Source organism: Falco peregrinus, chromosome 10 (assembly GCF_023634155.1).
Source record: "Falco peregrinus isolate bFalPer1 chromosome 10, bFalPer1.pri, whole genome shotgun sequence".
NCBI classification, from domain to species: domain Eukaryota; kingdom Metazoa; phylum Chordata; class Aves; order Falconiformes; family Falconidae; genus Falco; species Falco peregrinus.
Genome location: NC_073730.1, coordinates 22,586,691 through 22,606,192, shown reverse-complemented (window position 1 = coordinate 22,606,192; position 19,502 = coordinate 22,586,691). Strand labels below are relative to the sequence as shown.

The following is a 19,502-nucleotide window of genomic DNA, read 5'->3' as shown; positions in this document are numbered from 1 at the left end:
ATATCTGTTTACAAAAAGGCTAAAAGTTAAAGGTCACTATATTTTGTCTAATGTGGTGTTTAGAACTAAAGCATGTCAGAGAAATGCTTAAAACAAGACACCTACCCTCATCTCTGCCTGTCCTTAAGGAATATTATTCACTGGAAATCCCTCAATGCTTTGGACATATTGAAATGGTTGACCTTTTCAGGACAGTTTTTCTCCAAGTCTCATTCCTTTTGTTCTTTACAGAGTTCATAAGGCAGGGGGTGGGAAAGGGATGGAATATTTTTCGTTTGTCTCAGATGGAAACTTTTCACAGGCCCACTACCCAGATGGAAGGAATAGTTCCAGTCCCAGAAAAACTAGATGCTTGACTGCTGGAGAGAAAAATAGGCAATTATTTTTTTAATTTAAAAAAAGGGAATAATTTCTGTATCTTATTAATTAAAAAGCAGAGCTTTGTTACAGAACTCCTTATGAATAACTAGTCCTTAGAGAGGCATAAACTGCAATCCAGAATGATGTAACACTGATTGGTGGTAGCTTCTAATGAAAGAAGATCATAAGTCCCTCCCTTAGAAACTTCTTCCACTGATTCATTGTTTAGACATTTTATGTTAGACAACTCATATTTAGAAACTTCAGTAAGTTTTTTCCATTGTCTCCCCAAACACTACTACAATTTTCAGCTCAAGAGCTTTGGATTGTGGCTGTAGTTGAGCAAAGAGGTATATTTCCAGTGGTGAGAGGTGCTGAGGAGTTTGCAGGACCTGTGTAAAACTATGGCACTCTGGAAGGGTGGTACAAAGGCCAAACACAGATTGGCATCTTCTTTGGAAGTGCACAGGAAGCAGCTGGAGAAAGCCTTCCCAGTGCCCTTCTGTTTTGCTTTTGGGGTTGATTTGCCCCTCAGTAGAAATGGGGACAGCTAATTCCTTTAGTTTCAACCTACTTACTGTCTTAAGGAGTTGAACCTGGATAAGAGAAGCTTGCCAGGCAGGGAACAGTATTGGTTATTAAATGTGCAGCACACTTCTAACCCCTTCTGGATTCCACATACTAAGGAGCTCTGTGGTAAGTAGTTTCATAACATTAACTGGAGCGTATTGGCTACATGTGAGCAGGTACCCTGAGCTGCTGCAGAGCAGATGAAGACATCCACTACAAGGAATTTGTTAAGGCAGAGGGAGAGCTTTGGTGTGTATTAAAGCAGCAGGAGTGAAGCAATGTAGCACACAAGGAATACAGGGAAGGTGCCAAGTACAGAAAATGCAAAGGGTTCCAAGATGTAGTAATGAGAGGTACTGGGAAAGTGTAAAAGGGGGAGAAAAAGACCGCAGGAAGAGTGACAAATCTGAAGTGAAACCTTTATAATATATTGAGTATGATATGTAAGAGAACTTGAATTTGATGCGATGATGTAGAGTGAAATATTTCAACAGCTGAATGTATTAATCTGCAGTTAATCCCACTGCAGTGTAAGCAATCCCAAAGAAAGTTCAGAAAGCCTTTATCAGACTTGCATGAATAACCCAACAAACTAACCTACCCACGCTTTCCACTCCCTGCGATGTATGCCAGCCCTGTACACAAAACGGCATGCACAGCACAATGCAAGCACCTCTGGTGGGATATTTGTGTTGGCTGCTGATAATGATTCTCTCTCATAGGGAAGCAGTTGCAGCCTTCAGACAAAGGGAAGCCTGCTGAACAATGAAAAGGGCTGAACATAAAACAATACTTTAGACTAGCAAGCAGCATAAGGTTTTTAGAGTTCAAATAATAGAGAGAGTTTGGACTTTTCTAACCAACTGTCAGCCACTGTCTCCTGAGAACATTTGGAGAATCACACAGGGATTAATTATAAACATGCAGCTTGATTTACAACCGTTGCAAAACATTTGCAAGGTATAGATTGCCATTTGTACGTATAGTATTGCGCGAGAGCATCCTGGAGCTTACAAAAATACATGCTGGAGCCATGAATCAAACTCGGTCATGTGACAGAGGGGAGGTACTGGGCTGGCTCCCAGCCAGTGGTAGAAGCTGATGGGTGGAACAAACGGGGCATAAAAAGACTAATATGACTAACGGATCCTGGATGCGTGGTACCCTTATTTGGATCTACAGGAATGTAGGCTCTAGCAGTTCTGCAGCTCTACCAGCCTTTTGCCTGACACTGGAACTGCTGCTCACAAAGTAGAATCCTGCTGCTCTGTGGTAGGAAGGATAGAGAAAGAACATGGCCTGCATTTTGAAGGTAAATCTCTATCTGTTGCTTGAATGCATTGTTAGAGAGCCCCTTGCTGCTCAGAGGCATGGATTTGGTATGGTCCTATTGCATCTTCGTTGTCTTTTTGAATACTGGCTTTGTTTGGCAAATGAATATGGAGAGATTCTGCAACGTACAGCTGTGCTTTGCTTCCCTCAGCCATTCTTTTCCTCTTTCCCTGCATTGTCAGAACTGTGAGCTAGCGGGAAGGGAAGTGTGTACCGAATAATAGGAGGGGGGTGAGGGGCTCTGGTTTGTCTCAGCTGACTTAGTCGGAGCTGAATTCCTTCAGGAGCAATAGCATTTGAGCAACGGACTTCCAGTATGAAGGACAAAACCGGGGAAGTTCTCTTTTTTCTGACCGTGCAGCATTTACTGCTTTTAAAGCAAAGGTTGCAGATGTACACAGCTGTCCCACTTGCTCCTTAAGCACATGCTCCCCTGCTGAATTCATACAAGATCCACATGCTCCACACAATTATCCTTAATATTTAATTGCATTTGCTAATTGTGACCTATTTGAGAAAGGGTTTTCCCCTTCACACCAGCAAATATAAGCATAAACTTACCATCTGATCATATGCTTTCTCCAGCCTGCTTTCCTCACTGAGATAAAAGTATTTGCAACCAGCTTGTCACGGAGATGGAGGGAGCATCACTAGCACTAAGTATTGAATGAAAGGGGAGGAGGCGGAAGTGCAGTCAGTTGAGAACAAACAGCGTTTGTTTCCTTGCAGTGTGTCACTTGCAGGGAGTAACTCCTGTGCCTGGCTTGAAAGTGGCTTGTTTCTGATTAATTTTCTATCTGCCTTGCTCCTTTCTGTGTGTATTTTGGAAATACTTGCACTCTGTTCCTTTCAGTAAATAAAACTGATCTGTGAACACTTTGTTATTTTCAGTCTGATCTTCTAACAAAGGTTTGATTATCCCAAACTTTGGGATGGCCTCTCATAGCAGTTGCTTTCAGCACATCAGCAAAATGGATAAATTGCGAAGCTTCAAAATGGTCCTCAAATAATAAACGTTCCTGTGTTTCCTTGTATCTAATTCTTATAACTTTTTTTTTTGGTGTTCAATTTAAAAAACAACTTATTTTGCTGTGCTGTTTTCCCCTTTCATTCATTCCCCACTAGCGGATCTGTGGTACCCAGCTGTTGAGTTTTCTTTTGTGAGCATGTAGGTTGTGGCAGTTTATATGAATAAATATGGAAAGCCTGCCTCAAGTGCAGAAACTTCCCTGAACTAGCAGATTCTGCTTGGAGATAGATTGTAGCAAACTCCTTTAAGCAGACAGCACTGTGCAGCTGGAAGTTGTGACTTGGGATGAAGATAAATGAGTTCTGTGAATGGAGCCTGGCTTCACAAAGATAAGCACATGCATTCCTTTTTAAACATTCCCTGAATGACTTAGTTTGGATCTGCAAGTGACCAGAAAACAGAATTGCTTTCTTTTTTTTTTGACTATGTGGAAAGATCACATGCAAAATCTTCCCTCTGGCCCTAACAGTTAAATAATATTCTTTTACAAGAAAACTCCAGTGTCTCTTTCCGCCTCCCAGTAATTTCCTCTGCACAGCCTGGTGATACAGCCCAACACAAGTATGACTTTCTTTTAGAGTCCAAATCGTAACACAATAGACACCTTCCCTTTGCCCAGGCCTAGAGCTCCATTTGGTTGTAATTCTGATGATTAAATCAATAGATAAATTGGTATTCTCTGACAGACAACCCTCTGCCACCTTAATTCTTAATCTTTTTAATGCAGGCAGGTACAAGAATAAAAATTGAAACAGGTATGTGAAGATTAGCTTTGCCATGAGGCACAATGGACTTTTTCAGACAGACATCCCATAGGAGTAATTTAAATTTCTAGATCAAGCTACTTAATGGTGTATAAGTTTTTTAATGTAATGCCTACATATACTCCTCAAGCTTTTACCATAGCAAGGAAATTCAGAATAATATGTATTTTTTGATTTGACACTAGGCTAATTTCATCCTGCAAATATAAGCCTGTTAGCTACACACTCCTTCTTTCTTTTAGGTTTGTCTCTGCTTTCTCATTTATTCAGTCAGTAACCTGTGTGGAAATGTAATTAAAGAAAAAATAATTTGAGCTATAGGTATAGATTTTAACTAAGTGGCGGCACAGTGAATGGGAAGCCAGAACCGCTGTGTCCTTGCAGATTCAGCCCTGAGTGCCTCTGTGGCTCTGCCTTGTGTCTTGCCCTGCCTCCATTCCTAGATTTTTAAATTATATCCCCCCTGATATTGAGACTTGCTGAATGTTGGAGTTCTGTATGTGTGAGAGTTTAGTATAAATGAGATTGGATAGAGGTGTCTATGAAGTGCAGAGAACAAAGGTGGCTATTAATAATGAACTGGAGTGAGTTACAGTGCTTAAGAGCATATTAGAAAAAGTGTATAACCTTTAGAAAACAAGACCTTCTTTTACTATGACTACTGGACAAAATAATCTCTGTGTGTAGCCCTTGTAGAAATGCTTGGGAAGGTGATTCTTACTAGAGTGTATGCTGTCTCTGTGGTGTTGTGTGCTCTCCCTAGGTAACATTGGCAGAGCTGTCACTGATCATGGGACCAGAAACTTTGCTTCCCAGTCAGTAGTGGGACATTCTTTTTAAAACCAGTGAAACTTCTTCTGAGGAATTGTCTTTTCTGTTGAGGAAATGCAGAGAAAGAGGCGAGTTCTATGAGGCAGGATATATTTTTATTTTTTCCATTGGGCCTTTAAAAATTGTGGCAGAATAACTGAGGGAAGTGTATGCATTTCTTGGAAGCAAACAGTTGTTCTTATGCTTGTTACTATGGTAGCTACATACCACCTTGCTGATTACTAGATTAACAGAGTGATTACTATTTATGTAGTCACTATTATCCATAAAGATTTTGAACTCTCTAATTTCCACTGTATCAGCCACTGACACTTTAAAATAATGACAGATGTTATTTAATAAATTACTTCAAAGAAGCGCTACTTTTTGCGTAATTGAAAAATGATGCTGCAATGTATCTGTCATCTTACAATAAATACAACATGAATGATAATGATACTCCATAACATATTGATGTCCCCCACGGAGGACTGGACCATGATATTTTAAAGCAAATAGAACAGGTACCTTAGTTCACACATGCTGCAGTTTGTAGGGGATTATGCCTTCCCTGGTTTACAAACTCTTCTTTTTAAATGGAGGTTTTGATGAAGCTGATGGAGGTGGACTATGTTGTTATTGTAGTACAATTTTAATTTTGTAGGCTTAATGTGGTAGAATGTAATTAAAAAACGCCATGTGTGATGGGCCTATACAGTGCGGGCTAAGTGTGGAACCTAGAAAGAGGTTTCCTTCTACCTTGTGTGCAGTGTATTTACTGTGCAGTGAACAAAAGAGATTTCATGTGCCTATAGGCTGGACATGACCTTCTACCAGCAGAGATCACAAGTGAGTTGAAACATTCAGTGAAATTCTGTGGTTTAAATAGTATTTGTACAATGTGAGGCGATGTTATTATTATCATAGCTGATTGTGAGTTCTTCCCTTAGAGTAAGCAGGTGGCCAACCAAAATTGTAGTTTCTTTAATATTTTTTTTTTATTTAATTCAAAGATCGAAAATATTGTTTTGTAAAATGTAACTTACAGGTTTCAACCAAACAAAACTCTTCAGCACATGCTTGTAACAGTTTTCTGCAGGACGCAGTCAAAGTTGACCATACCTGTATGTTTACTTATGATTGTTTTGCATGTTTCCTCCCTGTGGCTATCTCAAATGTTTTAATTAAATTCATAGGTTGTGTTTTCCCCTTAGTTTACATGGTAAACTGTTTTTGGTAGGAATTTTCTTTGAGAGTTTTCTCTGAGTGTTCAATGGCCTGCGTCTGATGGAGGTCTTCAGACACTGCAGTAATACAGATAACATTACTATCTACAGACATATGTTCCATCTGCACTTTTGAGACTAAAATAGCAAAGCTGATCTCATTATATTAAATTTTCCAGCCTGGCAAGTAGCTGTTCAGAGGGGAGAGGCAAAAGGTCTAAAAGGATCTGGTCCTGGTGTTCAGATGTTTGTAATTTTGGATATTTAATTATTAGATGTATTTTTTAACCCTATTTACATGATGAAGATTGTAGATATTTCCTCCCAAGTTTCTGCACCATCAGAAGCACATTACTTGTTCCATTTCTGTTTTGCAGAGTAGGCTTTGTCTCACCATAATTCCATTCACTGCTAGGGATTTGCAGGATGCAGGGCCTTCCACAGAGGTGACCTCTATATCCTGCTTGAATCAGGTCCAAGATAATTCACATACTGCCTTGACTGTTAAATTGACTGCAGCAATGTTTATGTATGGCATCCATCTGTTTTCCTTGCTGAGAAACGTACTTAGATCCTGTTTGATTCTCATGCTGCACTCTTTCCTTTGACATGACAAAAAATGGAGAGATCCTATGGAAAGGAACAAAGGTGACCTCCCCTCCTCATGGGAGAATGTCATGTGATGGATCATTTCCCAGCAATATCTAAATTTGCTGTAGGTTCACTGTAATGCGAGCTGTCTTCTCAGCCTGTCCTACCCTGATGATCAACAGTTTTGTGGGCTGTGGTATTTCTATTGTGACTGGAATCATTCCTAGGAGTATGTGGTTGTATCTCTAGGGATGGAAGGTGTAAATATGCAAAGGTACCGCTTATGATGTATGCACAAATGAGTTGGAAAGTAATAGGTGGATACAACAAGGAGTTACAGAGAAGAATCAGCATTACTGAGGCAGTAAGCAGGGTTTCTTGTTCGATCACTCCATCTTTATTCGCTACAGTTGATTTTTTTAATTCTAAGAAGTATAAAGACACTTTTCATTCTCACTTGCAACGATCTTAAACTAATTATACTTTAAAGATAATACATTAGCCCCCTCCCAAGCAGAAGGAGGTGGCAGCCTAGTCAGTCTAGTCCTATAAGAGGACTTGCTTTGGTTGAATGAATTTGATTTTGATGCCCATATAGCTAAACCGAGGCAATCTCCAGTGTAAGCACACTTCAGTTAGTTTAAAACTGGAGTTTCCTATCTGAATTCATTAGAGGTGTTAAAACTAAAACTGCAAAACCAGCATGAAATTAGGAGGACCTGTCTCATACTTAGAGTTCTACATTTAAGTAGTTATGTGATAAAGCAGTAATGGGGGAAAGGTTTTTGTACTGCAGTACATCTTTAAGCAATGAAACATGTGTCTTCCAGATGTTTAGGCTCCCCTCTTCCCCTTCAGGGATACAAAATTGTTGTGCACATTGTCACAGGTATGGAATTGCATATTAAAGCTAAACTTCTAAAAAATTAGCACTTGTGTGAGAGTTTCAGTGGTTTATGCCTTGTTAATTTTTTCAGTTTTCCTTTTGACATGTCATGAATGCCAGATAACTTGGCATGTCTTAGTGTGACATAAAACATCATAGGAAGCAGCAAATTCTTATACTTTGACGTAATGTACCAAACCCCTTGAGATATAGGACAGATGTGCTCTTACCGATTTCTAGTGAAACAGCAGCCAAAAGGAAAACATATCTTGTTTTGTGACAGTAACTAAACATTTGTGATTAATTTAAGGGGATCTGAAATGTAGCTTGAAAGATCTTGGTTTGTATTTTATGTTTTAGGTTTTAGTCACAACTATCACGGCATCTGTACAGTTAATTTGAAAAGGCAGAGCTTTCACCGCTTTTTCTGTTCCTTTGCAATATTTCATTCCAGCGGTATCTGTGCACCTTCCAGAAATGTAGTACTGGACATGGTGATCTGTCCAGGGTTTCTTCTTTGATCTTTTCCCAGGGAAGTAATATGTATGTAGCAGGCTGACTTTTTTTTAGGAGGGATTTTTTGTGTGTAGGTTAAAGGAGGAGGAAAAAATAAGTTTTCTATGTATTTGTTAGGAAAGGAAAGGTCAAATGCTCACACATGGAATGGAAGGTGAATTTCTTTGTCTTCCTGGTGGTTATCGGATTAATATAATTTTTAGACCAATCTCCTCCCCTGAACGACTTTTATCATAAAATATATAGCGATTTTATACAAGAAAAAATATTGATTGTAAATTTATTTTACATTTTTAGTTTGACTTTTAGATGTTGAACTGATAATTGATTTTGTAGTTATTCATGACACTTTCCCAACACTTTCTTCTGCCTATCAGTTGCTCTCCATCCATGGTCTGATTCATAGCACAGAAGGTTAGAAGTGTGCACATACATAACAAAGAAGATGTAGAGGTATATTTTATCTTGCCACTATTTGAGACCTCTCTGAGAGATCTCCAAGAGCTAGGAAGTATTGATTTTTCTAGGTGTTTTTAAACAAGGTGGGTAAAGACAGCTCTATTTATTGGATGTGTTCCCAAGGAATAAGGCAAAACTCTTCCTTGGGCCCTGTCATCTCTTAAAGCCGAGGAAGCAGTTGTTTCACTGTTGTCAGCGTCAAATACTCATGCGGGATGAATTTGCTATTCCTGTTGAAGGAAAAACTGCATCTACTGCATTTTGTGTGGTGGTTCTTGTAAATAACCCATGCACTGCTTGATATAAGAAAGACCACCTCTTTTCCAGTGGGTTCATTGGTTTCTCCAGAACAGTAACTTGGAAAAAATTACAGTGCATGACTGTAATGTATATTGTGTTCCTGAGTCTGAGGACAGAATAAAACATAGCTGGATGATGTATGAATTGCTGTATGCCATCTCAAAAAATGTTAAATACTAAACTGAATATTCTCTGCACTCCCCCTCCCCTTCAAGAATACCCAATATTTATGCAAATATTGCCTTTACACCGTTACAAACATGCTTTTGATAGTAGTGTCACAAGTTTTATCAAGTAAGATATACCAGTGTGTTGATATACTTTTTAGGAGCTTTACAGGTATACTATACTCCTTTATTTTTTAAAAATCACTCAACCAACTGGAATTATGTTTTCAATACAAAATTTATATAAATGGGGTTTGGATTTAAAATAATGACAGTTACTTTGCTTCTGATCATTTTAGCAGGAACACCTGTGATAGGGTAAATCTCAATTTATATATCTGAAATTGGAGAAAATACAATGCTGGGTATTCTTTTTCATCTTTACTATTGAGAAGAACAAACGTGAGGCAGGAACTGAAATGAAAGAGTTTGGGACATGAAATCTTGGAAGCGATGCTGTTCAGGAGCAATGGCTTGTGTTGTCTGAACACAGTCCTATTAAGCAGTTCTTGTGTATCTATATAGTATGTGCGACATTTCAAAATTAACATGGAAGCACCACACTTACTAATAATTAAATGAAGCAGAAACTTTTTGTGAAAGGTACATTTTGCAGCAATTTGCATTAACAATAGGTAGTGGAATGCTAGCCTAGGCAGGTAAGGTGCAGGTGTGGAGCAGTTGGAAGTAATCAGAAAAACATTTTTATTTCATGGGAATAACAATTTGTTCAGAAGAAATACAGAATTAATTATTTATAGATCCTGTCTCTTCTAATGATGCATTTCTTGCATGTTGGTTGGTGTAGGATTAGGTATCTTCTGTCTCTTTCTAAAATTACTTTCCTTAAAATTATATATAATCTCACTATTAGCAAATTAGCAAAGTTTGCCATGTCTTTGGCAAAGGGGATGCCATCCTAAGCATGTAACAACGTGAGATGTCATTCCATGAGGTTTGATGTTTTAATTCTAAATAGGAAAAGCCAGAAACAAAATACCACCTCTTTTTATTTTTTTATTGCAAGTTTCACAACCTTTTGTTAATCATCAGTTTTCACTTTCTTCCAAATGTATTGTTTACTCAGATTTGAACATAATTTTCTTCTTGGAATGATGGGATGATACTACAATTAAGAAATAGAAATATGTATTTATTAGCTCTGTAATATACGTATTGGTATTATTACAAACCCATTGAGGCCAGTAGAACACCACGTGGTGTACTTTGAATAATTATTATTATTTTACATTAGATTACGAACTTATGTGCTTGTGGTTTAAGTATGTACTCCTCTAAATTCCTAAGATCTGGCCCTTCTTCATGAGTGGAAGTAACTTTATTTTTTGGATAAACTCAAAAAGGCTGGAAGGCTTTCATGTTCTAATGTGTTAAGCTCTGCTGTTGGATGTAGTTACACTAGAATAAAGTTCCTGTACAGTTTCATTTGTTCTAATTTAGCAGAAGCATAAAGATTTTAATTCCAGTTTACATGTGTCCACACAGGGGCTTATGTAATTATTAAAATTCATTATAGTTTTACTAAACTTTTCTAGCTTAGCCCTCTCAGCCACATGAATAAGTTATTTACAAGTTACTGTGCATCAGTTGATCTATTGTAATTTTCCTGTGTGTGCATTTGTCTGTGGCAAGCTAGTCAGGTAATAATTAACTATTAGCAGAAGAGAGCTTTCTATTAGTGCTTCTTATGCAGAGACAAAAAAACCCCACCTTTGCATTTAAAAAATCAGAATGGAGAATGAGACTGACTCATTCTCCTGTGGGATTGTTGGGAGCTGTGGAATGTGTAATGTGGGGAAAAAAAATGGTTGAAGACACATCCTTTGTAATTGGGATATGGAAGATTTGCCAAAAGAAAAACTTTTGTAACTTTTTTTCCATATGATTAATGAGAGGATTTCAGACAGCTGTCTCTGCATGTGTCTTTATTCCTCTTCTTTTTTTCATTTCCTTCCACAGGGCATACAAGTATTTTTACAGAAAAATTAGTTTTACCCTACTAAATGTTTTTCTTGGGTAGGGAAATGGGAAAAGAGTCACTGAACATTCCAAACAAGATATAAGAAATGTCATCTTTAGGAACACTTTTTCCTTACCTTGGTATGCACTTTCTCTCAGCCAGCACTAACTGCACTGTACCTGTTATTGAAATCTGGCAGTCTGTCTGTGCAGTTCTCAACTCTTATTATGAAATGCAATTCATACTAGGTTTTTCCTTTGTGTTCACTGCCACTTGCCCACTCATATTTCATTAAACCAGTTAAGGTATCTTAGTGGTTTTACCAGGTCACTTCAGATGAAACCAGAGAACCAAGGACCTGGAAATGCCATAGAAGCTTCCACCATCTAACCACGCTTCCTCTTGAGAATACTAAATATAGGGACTCCGTCTCCTTGTCTGCAACCACTGCTTTAACCACAAGAATAGACCCAGATCCCAGAGCCAAATGCGTAATCCAAGAGCCAGATACTCAACGGGTGGTCACTGTCCCAGAGAGCAGAGCCTCTTGCCCTTTCCTTACTGTAGCTTTGGCTTCGGAGACTGGCACCTCTGATGATCCACCTACAGCTACTCACTTTCCCCTCTGTTGTGCCAGCATAGCTGTACGTGGGGCTGTGGTAACATAAGCAGAAAATGGAACTGGGTTAGAATAACTCTTTTTGCTTTCCAGAGGGTTATTTTAAAGATTAATTAGTTCCCTGAGTATTGCAGAGATTGCATTGGGCCCAGCTGAGGAGGTGGTGCAGGCATAAGGATAACTTACAAGGGGTCAGGAAATCTTTATGTGGATACTAAATACCAAAAAACTTCCTGCAGCAGTAGTAGCAGCCCATACTGTTAATTGTTTGCCCTTCAGCAGGAGACTGCTTGCCAATGTATGGGCAATAAGCCTAGCCTGGATCTAGCCACTGTTTAAATGGAAAAAGAAGCTATATAGGAAGTTCTGAAGCACAAGTGCAGCTTTGTTATGTGCAGGCCTGATGACTCTGAATTAGAGAGGTGACAAGTCCCTTTGTCCAGTCGTATTAAATTGGTGCCTTCTGAGTACTGGAATGTAGTTTTAGTGTGCCTAGAATGCTTCATCTAGTCCTGACAGAGATTGTGTGTCCTGGCCTTGTAGATACCTCTATAACCTTTCCCAGCTATGACCAGCTGAGCTGGCTGCATGCTATCTAGCTTTGCAACCTTTAAACAACACGGTGGGGCCATCTCCCTGTCTGTATATGACACTACCTCCTCACCCACAGTCCTGCACAAACTCCAGGTACCACCAAATATTTGCATTGCTAAAGCTCTACATTTGCCTCTAGGTAAGTCTGAATTATTTAGGAAGCAGTAGTGTATTCTAAGAGCACTAATGCTATCATTCTAGATAGTAATTGCACTCAAACAGCCAATAGACAGTTAGTGACTGTGTCTGTTGGATTTACGCTTTTAGGCCCTTTATTTCTTCAGCTGTGGTGTCTTATTCATTATATGAGTGTATATACATCTATATCCCTCAAATGTTTTCGGTTCTTTTTTGCTTCCTATTTCTGAAGATTACAGAATTCTGTCACTCTGTCCTACTGCCAAATTTTTTAAATTAAAAGAATGATTACCCATAATTGTACATCAGAGATCTTGAAGAAGCCATTCAAAATCCACTTTACTTTGTTGTATAATGTGGCCAAATAAGACTGGACAAAAATTTCTCTTGTTGGATCCTATGAGAGCAAGATACAACAGTGACTGCACTGTAATTGGTCTTTATTGAAAGAGTGGTACTGAATGTCTAATGAAAAAAGGATATTAAAATTGCTTGTGGTCTTGCATCTTGCTGGCCTCTGAAGATATCTTTTTTCCTGTTGGAATACCAATGGTATTTAGTAAAACAAGTTTGACCGTGCTTCTAGAATGTGTTGTGTCTGTTCATCTGCTGTCTCCTAGGGGTGTTTGTGCTTTTGAGGTACGTGAGGTAAAGCTCATCTGGCATTTTGTTAAAGCTTTGCTTGCATAGCTTTTCTTGGCTCTTGGTGTGCCTCGTATTTCAGGTGAGGGTTGGAAAATGAATGTTTCTGAAAATTCAGCTTTCAGTATTTGCTAAAACCAATGTTATGCTTGATGGCACTTACGAATTAGCCGGAAGATTGACTGTGCTTTTTTCCCCACTGAGGTCTTGCATAAGACCTTATTGCTACTCACCATTCATTGATTCCAGTGAGAGAATCTGACTTTGGTGTACTTGTTCTGAAAGCAAACTGCAAGAGCTGTTAGACCTACAGACTTCCATTTTACCTTTTACCTCTGATCATCAGTTTCATATCTGCCTGCGGCCATTGCAATAAGGAACAATTGCACAGTGAAAAGTGCATCCCCCAAAAGGCAGGTATCGTGCAGATCACAGACGTGTGGAAATGGATTGTAGCTGCTTTTTAGCTTCAAAATCTGCAGGAAAACATTATCAGTGACACTGAAAAGAAAACTGAATTTTACAGACTTGCTCCTTTTTATTTTTTTCTGTTTGCCAAATCTTGCTCTCAAAGCGAAGTCCTCAGCCCTTTGTGAATAAGACCAGAAAGTTGAATTTCATTTTGGGCTTCAAGGCAAGGTACCATGGCTTGTCATGATTTGCTAATGGCACCATTAAACTGCTGTTGTTGTATTTGTAAAGTGTCTTGTGAGGCATTGCATGACAGTGTTCTAAAGCAATTTATGGGAAAATGTAATCCATTTATGGAAATAAACATCTCTGTAAGAAGGAAAATGGAAAACTCATTAGTAGTTTACGTAAAACAGTGGGAATTCTACTTGGGGAGTGTGTGTGTAACTAAAGTATAATAAAAACCTGAATATCCAATTGATTTTAAAAATATTTACTGGGAGGAAACATTTATTTTTGAGTTTTGAAATTTTTCTTCAGTCTTCAAGGTCTATGGCTCTAGCAGCCTGAGGTGTGTGGTGACCAGTCATATGTTTCTTCACTCAGTACAGTTTTCCATAAACAGCTGTGCACTTTATCAGTTGTAAGTAATTATATAGTTTATCAGTATTTCATTACTAACAACAAAAAATTGCTGTTTTCATAGATTTGTAGAATGATTTGGGTTGGAAAGGACCTTTAAAGGTTATCTCATTGCTTGGACCAGCAATGGTATGATAACATTGATCTAGTGGACATATGGTTGTTTTAACCGCGGTTCAAAACACTCACTAACAATTCTATGTAAATGAGTTATGCTTTATTTTTCAAGTCAATACTTGAGACCTTCTCATCCAAATTAAATTAGAAGAATTGCTTTACTTACATAGGACTACCACTGCTTTACCTCATCTTTCCTACCATCTGTAGTTGGAAAAAAAGTGAGATTATAAGATCCGTATTGAATCATGGGTATGATATTCCAGATGACTAGAAAGGATAGAGCTATGTTACATGCATCTGTGACTACTAGACAAGCAGAGCACAGAGGAATGGAATTGGTAATCAACTCACTGCCTAGATGATGTTCTTTAATATACTGTTGAATAAAAAGTATAAACTATTTTTGTGCTTTAATAGGCTTGTTTCATTTCAGGAATTTAAAGCTATTTATAAATCAGGTGAGAAAGGTATTAATAACTTCAGAGAATAAGCCAAGTTTTGCTGATCTTGTGTGAAAAGTTCCCTCCTAATATTCCATTTAGGTGATTGAAGACTGATAATAATTTTATTAGCATAATAAATGTAGTATTGTTATGTATCTGTAATGTACTTGCTTAATAATTTCTTTGTTTTTGTACTTTTATTAGTCATCTATTTGCCATGCAGTCCATGAGGAAAGGTAATGAAATATATTAAGGGCTGTATCCAAACCTGTGGGAAGACATAATTAATTGAAGTAATTTCTTTGAAGTATAATAGCAGATGCAAAGGACTAATTCAAAGAAGATTTAGGCAATACATACTTTGAAGTGCTAGCCTGCAAATATATAAATAGTATATTTATTTAAATAAAGTTATATGAAACTGTCTTCTGAAACCTGAGTCTGGAGATCAGGTCTAGTAATGGACGCTTGGGTTAAGTTTTGATGAGGGATGTCTTTTCTGTTTCTTAATTTGTTACATTCTGCCAGTCAGATATGAAATTCCAGAAGTACTGTCCACATATTGCCAAACAACTTCAATAGCACTGGGAATTAGCCAGGGCTATCCCTGAAGGTATTTTATGATGCCCTCAGTTGGAAATTACAGGAAAAACTACATTAATAGTTCTGAAATCAAATTACATTGTATTTAGAAATGTTACTTGAGAAGGTATAAGATTTCTTGTATGTTTGTACTGTAATATTCTTATGGGTTTAAAGGTTCAGTTGGTTTTACTAAATCAGTCTTATTTCTACAATAAACAGGACAACACGTGGGTTGCTGTTGTTTGGGGGGGGTGAATATGAAATTTGCGTAAAACCCCAGGTAAGATAAAGTTAGTTTTTACAGCACTTTTATTTCTTTGCAGAAATAATGCAAACAGGAGAAATTTAAACATAAATCTGAAATTTTGTTTTCTTACTCTTTAGTGCTTCAGAATTGTTAATTTATTTCCACCCACACAATGATTCTAAATAAAAAAAACATGTCAGATATCTCAACTGACTAACTGCTTTGCCAGACTCCAAAGCAGCTAGATGCGAGTGCATCCGTTCTTTCCCAGACCCACAAAGGGGGAAAAATGTAGGAGTAAGCTGTGAAAGGCAACTGTCCCTCTCTTAATTTGGCTGATGTTTCAAGTGCTGATGGGCTGAGTGCGGTGGTAGGAGCCGAGAAGCAGGGGCTGTCCCTGGCTGCATATGGATGGTGAGGTGAACTTTTCCAGCACTGAAGTGGTGAAATGTGATTAGCCATATAAAGAGTAGAAGATTTCTACCATTAGGAAGAAATAACAGAATGGTAGGCCAGGCTTTTTTCTGTTTTAATTTCATTGTTGCTATTGAAGCACTAAACAAGTGTAGCAACATATGCATAATGCAATAGGCTGGATCACCAGGTGTTTCTGATCTTTTTCCTGTGAGAGGAAGGAAATATTGGCGTCTCCTTTCTGGGTTATGATAGTAGATTTTATTTGTTTGTTCTTTTTATGTCTGTTGGTTGAAAAAAAAAAGGATCCAAACAATTATTTTTTTTCTTGTTCTGCTGAGAGAAACATTGGTCCATGAAAACCAGCCATGGGAGGGCTGGTTATGTGACATCAAATGATTGCCTCCCAAGCTGTGCACATGCTAAGGCATCTGCGTGCAGTAGTGCTCATTTACGGGACCATGGGGGTATTGCTGCCTCTCTGAAAGCCAACAAAAGTTTGCACCTGGGCTGCCTGAATAAGTGAGGTGCCTGATGGCATTTCTTTTAATGACAGCCTGTTATCTGGCTTAATTAAGGCCTTTCTTCAAAGAAGAGATCTTTAACTACTGTATGGATTTTTAAAACTTGTCTCTTCCCTGGCAAATGTAGGCACCCAGTAGAGATTGGGGCTTGTCCCTGTTCTTTTCCTGCCACAGGCCAAAAGTAATTCTGAAGTGTGACAAGGGAGATGGAAAGGACTTGTTGGATCGACCATTAGACAAGTTTTTGCCCTGTCCTCATCCCCTAGAACAAATACCAAGTATGCCTGTGTGTGTATGGGAAGATGGTGTGTGTGTGTGCTTTTTTTCTATAGGAACTAAAATTAAAAAATCCCAAAGCCTGAGTTTTCTCCTTTGCAAGGAGTGGGAGGCAGATAAGCACCCACCCACTAGTGTCCTAGTTGTTAGAAAAGAAAAATCTTATGAGAAGAGTCTGAGGGAGCTGGGTTTGCCCAGCCTGGAAAAGCAAAGACTGAAGAGTAGCTTCTAGCAGTCTTCTATCTCCAGAAGGGTTAGAGAAGACGGAGACAGGCTTTTCTCAGAGGAGCATGGTGGAGTCAGCATCCACAAGCTGCAACAAGGCAAATTCCAAATAAATACAAGGAGAAAAAAATTACACTAAAACTGGAATAATATTGGCACAGTGGCCTGTCATAAACAGCCTTGAAAATATTCAAAAGTCAACAAGACAAGGTCCTGAGCAACCTGATGTGACTTTGAAATTAGGTCTACTTTAAGGCAGGAGGTTTGACTAGGTGATCTCTAGAGGTCTCCAGTCTTAATTATTCCATGATTTTATGATTCCTATAATGCTGCTTAATTGTAGTACATCATATGTAGCAGGTTTATTGAAATATGCTTATAATAGCTGTGGTAGCAGAATCATCCTCACCTATGGGCAGGTCAAGCATTTTTTGTTCTTTCTTTAATCTTGCTGAGGTGGCATAGTGTTACCTCCAGAAGGTAAAAACACCGGGAATTTAATGATTTTACATGTAGAGGGGTAGATTGAAGAGCTGGAAATAGTGGTCCTTTAGCCATGACGTGAGGAACTGTTTATCAGTTGGCTTAGGGCACGAATAAATTACTGACTGGTTATCCTGAATGTAGCATTCTTGATCCTTTGTTAAGGTGTCTGCAACTCAGTGCAGGCTTCTTTGAAAAGAATTACAGCTTGCAATACTCTAAAGAAAGCTTGAAGGATTGTATTTGGCAGCAAACTTTAATGTGGCAGGGGTTTTTTTGTCCTAGACCCTAAATTTAATTTGTTCATGCATAATGCACTCAGTTGAAAATTTTCTGAAGTGGTGGGGTATAACTCTTCTTTTTCTGCCTGTGTTCAGCTAGACAAGGGAATCTAGGTAAACCAATAAGCTTCTAGTAATTTGATGGTTTGTGAGATTGAGAGTGCAAATCCCAGTCCATCTCTTTTCAGCACTACTTTCTGCAGTTCACAGACTCACCTTGCCCTGTTTTTTCCCAAAGGCCCTATTTAAAACCTAGATTCAGAGTTATTAACTTTTTCACCAGGAAAGTAAGCTTTCAGTAATTATACAAGAGAGACTACCTGGAATGAGGTTTATAGCTTACTACTGGTATGAAAATTCTATGGGTTTTTTTTTTCGGTATTAAGGGTAAGTGTGGGAATGTTTGATACATATGCCTTTAATAGAGCTGAGTATGATGAACAGGAGTGATTTATTCCAGCTGTTTCTGCTGAACTCCACACTTTTCTTGTTTCTCAAGGGTTGTAGTGCTGGCACAGTAAACTCTGAATTCTGCTCACCCAAACTGTGCGTGGTAAGACTGTGCTATTTGCATCTCACAACGTTATTTTTACTGGAGTGGTAGAATGTACAATGTTTTTAATGGACAACATCTGCTAGATATGCACAAACCTAGTCTAACAGGTTTCAGAGGAGTTAAAGACATATTTTGCTTTGTTCTCATCTTATGTTTTTCTTGAGGATTATTACAAGCATCCCACAGCCCCAGAATTGGTTTTATTACACGGTCTATTATAGCAGGCCCAATCAGAGGCAAATATGCACAATTTCAAATAGATTGCTGTTTGCAAGACTGGCCTAGAATCTGTTTGCATGCATGTCCACATTCTGGTGGATGAAGGTTAAGGGCAAATGTAACTACTGACTGTAACTCATATCCTCTTGTCTTTCTGGATGTAGCTTCTGGCTTTTCAATACTTTTACCAGTTCCTAAACTTTCTTTCATAGACGTTGTCTGATACAGACACAATATTTTTAATATTTTCTGAGTTTGATAGACCGGAGGGCATAAGTAGGTTACTATGCATGACTAGAATAAAGCTTCATTTTCAGCAGTTCAGACCTCCATATCAAAAAGCAGCAAACTATTCCAGCGTTTTCAACTGAAGGGTCTGTGTCCTACCTTAAAGAAGCTGTAAATAAACAGTCCGTCCTGTCAGTTTGTGGGTTTAGTTGCTGTTACTGTGCTTAGCAGATCAGACTTTTTCTGTTTTAAATTAAGGTAAAACTCCCTGTTGGGAATGTCTCCTCTGCAGCTATAGCCAGAGATTTTAACAGTGTTTTTCCTCTCTCCAGAATCTTTAAATGTATCCTTTTAGTAAAGGATATAAACTAAAGGACAACTGAAACAGGTCTTTTGACTTTATTAGTTTACACCTGGATTGAACATGTCTGTTGTCTCTTTCAGCACCTCTGGTATTTTAGGGAATAATTACTAAAAAAAATATGACAAAATAATAAGCAGAGATTGGACATAAGTCAGAATAATATCCTCTCTTAAATCCAGTTTATCGTCCCTCTTTTGGTTTTGTCTAAACAAAACAACAGTTTCGTGTAATTTGCCAAGTGGTTATATTAAGTGCAAGTCTGACTTGGCTGTCAAGGACAGTATGTCAGAAAGGTCTTTTTGAATAATCTGCTGCTTTCGTAGCCATACAGTTAAACTTAGAATTTAGGTAAATAGGAGACAACAGATATTTTTGTTCCTTTTTTTCTTTTTTTCCTAATGGAACACATTTTTCACTGCAAATGATATAACAACAAAAACTTCTGATCAGCCACAGGAATTTAAAGTCTTAGTCTCTCCTAGTAATCTGAATTTTTCTT

At 38.2% G+C, this 19,502-nt stretch overlaps 1 protein-coding gene across 1 annotated transcript in view; it reads left to right on the top strand.

Annotated features, from left to right (window-relative positions):
• Window positions 1-1,996: 1,996 nt before the first annotated feature.
• Window positions 1,997-19,502, top strand: part of ST6GALNAC3 (ST6 N-acetylgalactosaminide alpha-2,6-sialyltransferase 3) — a 228,557-nt gene continuing 211,051 nt past the window's right edge. Inside the window, exon 1 of the mRNA XM_027788328.2 lies at window positions 1,997-2,242. Within this exon, the coding sequence (XP_027644129.1) occupies window positions 2,225-2,242 (18 nt within the window). The 5' untranslated portion in view covers window positions 1,997-2,224. The remainder of the gene's footprint in view (window positions 2,243-19,502) is intronic.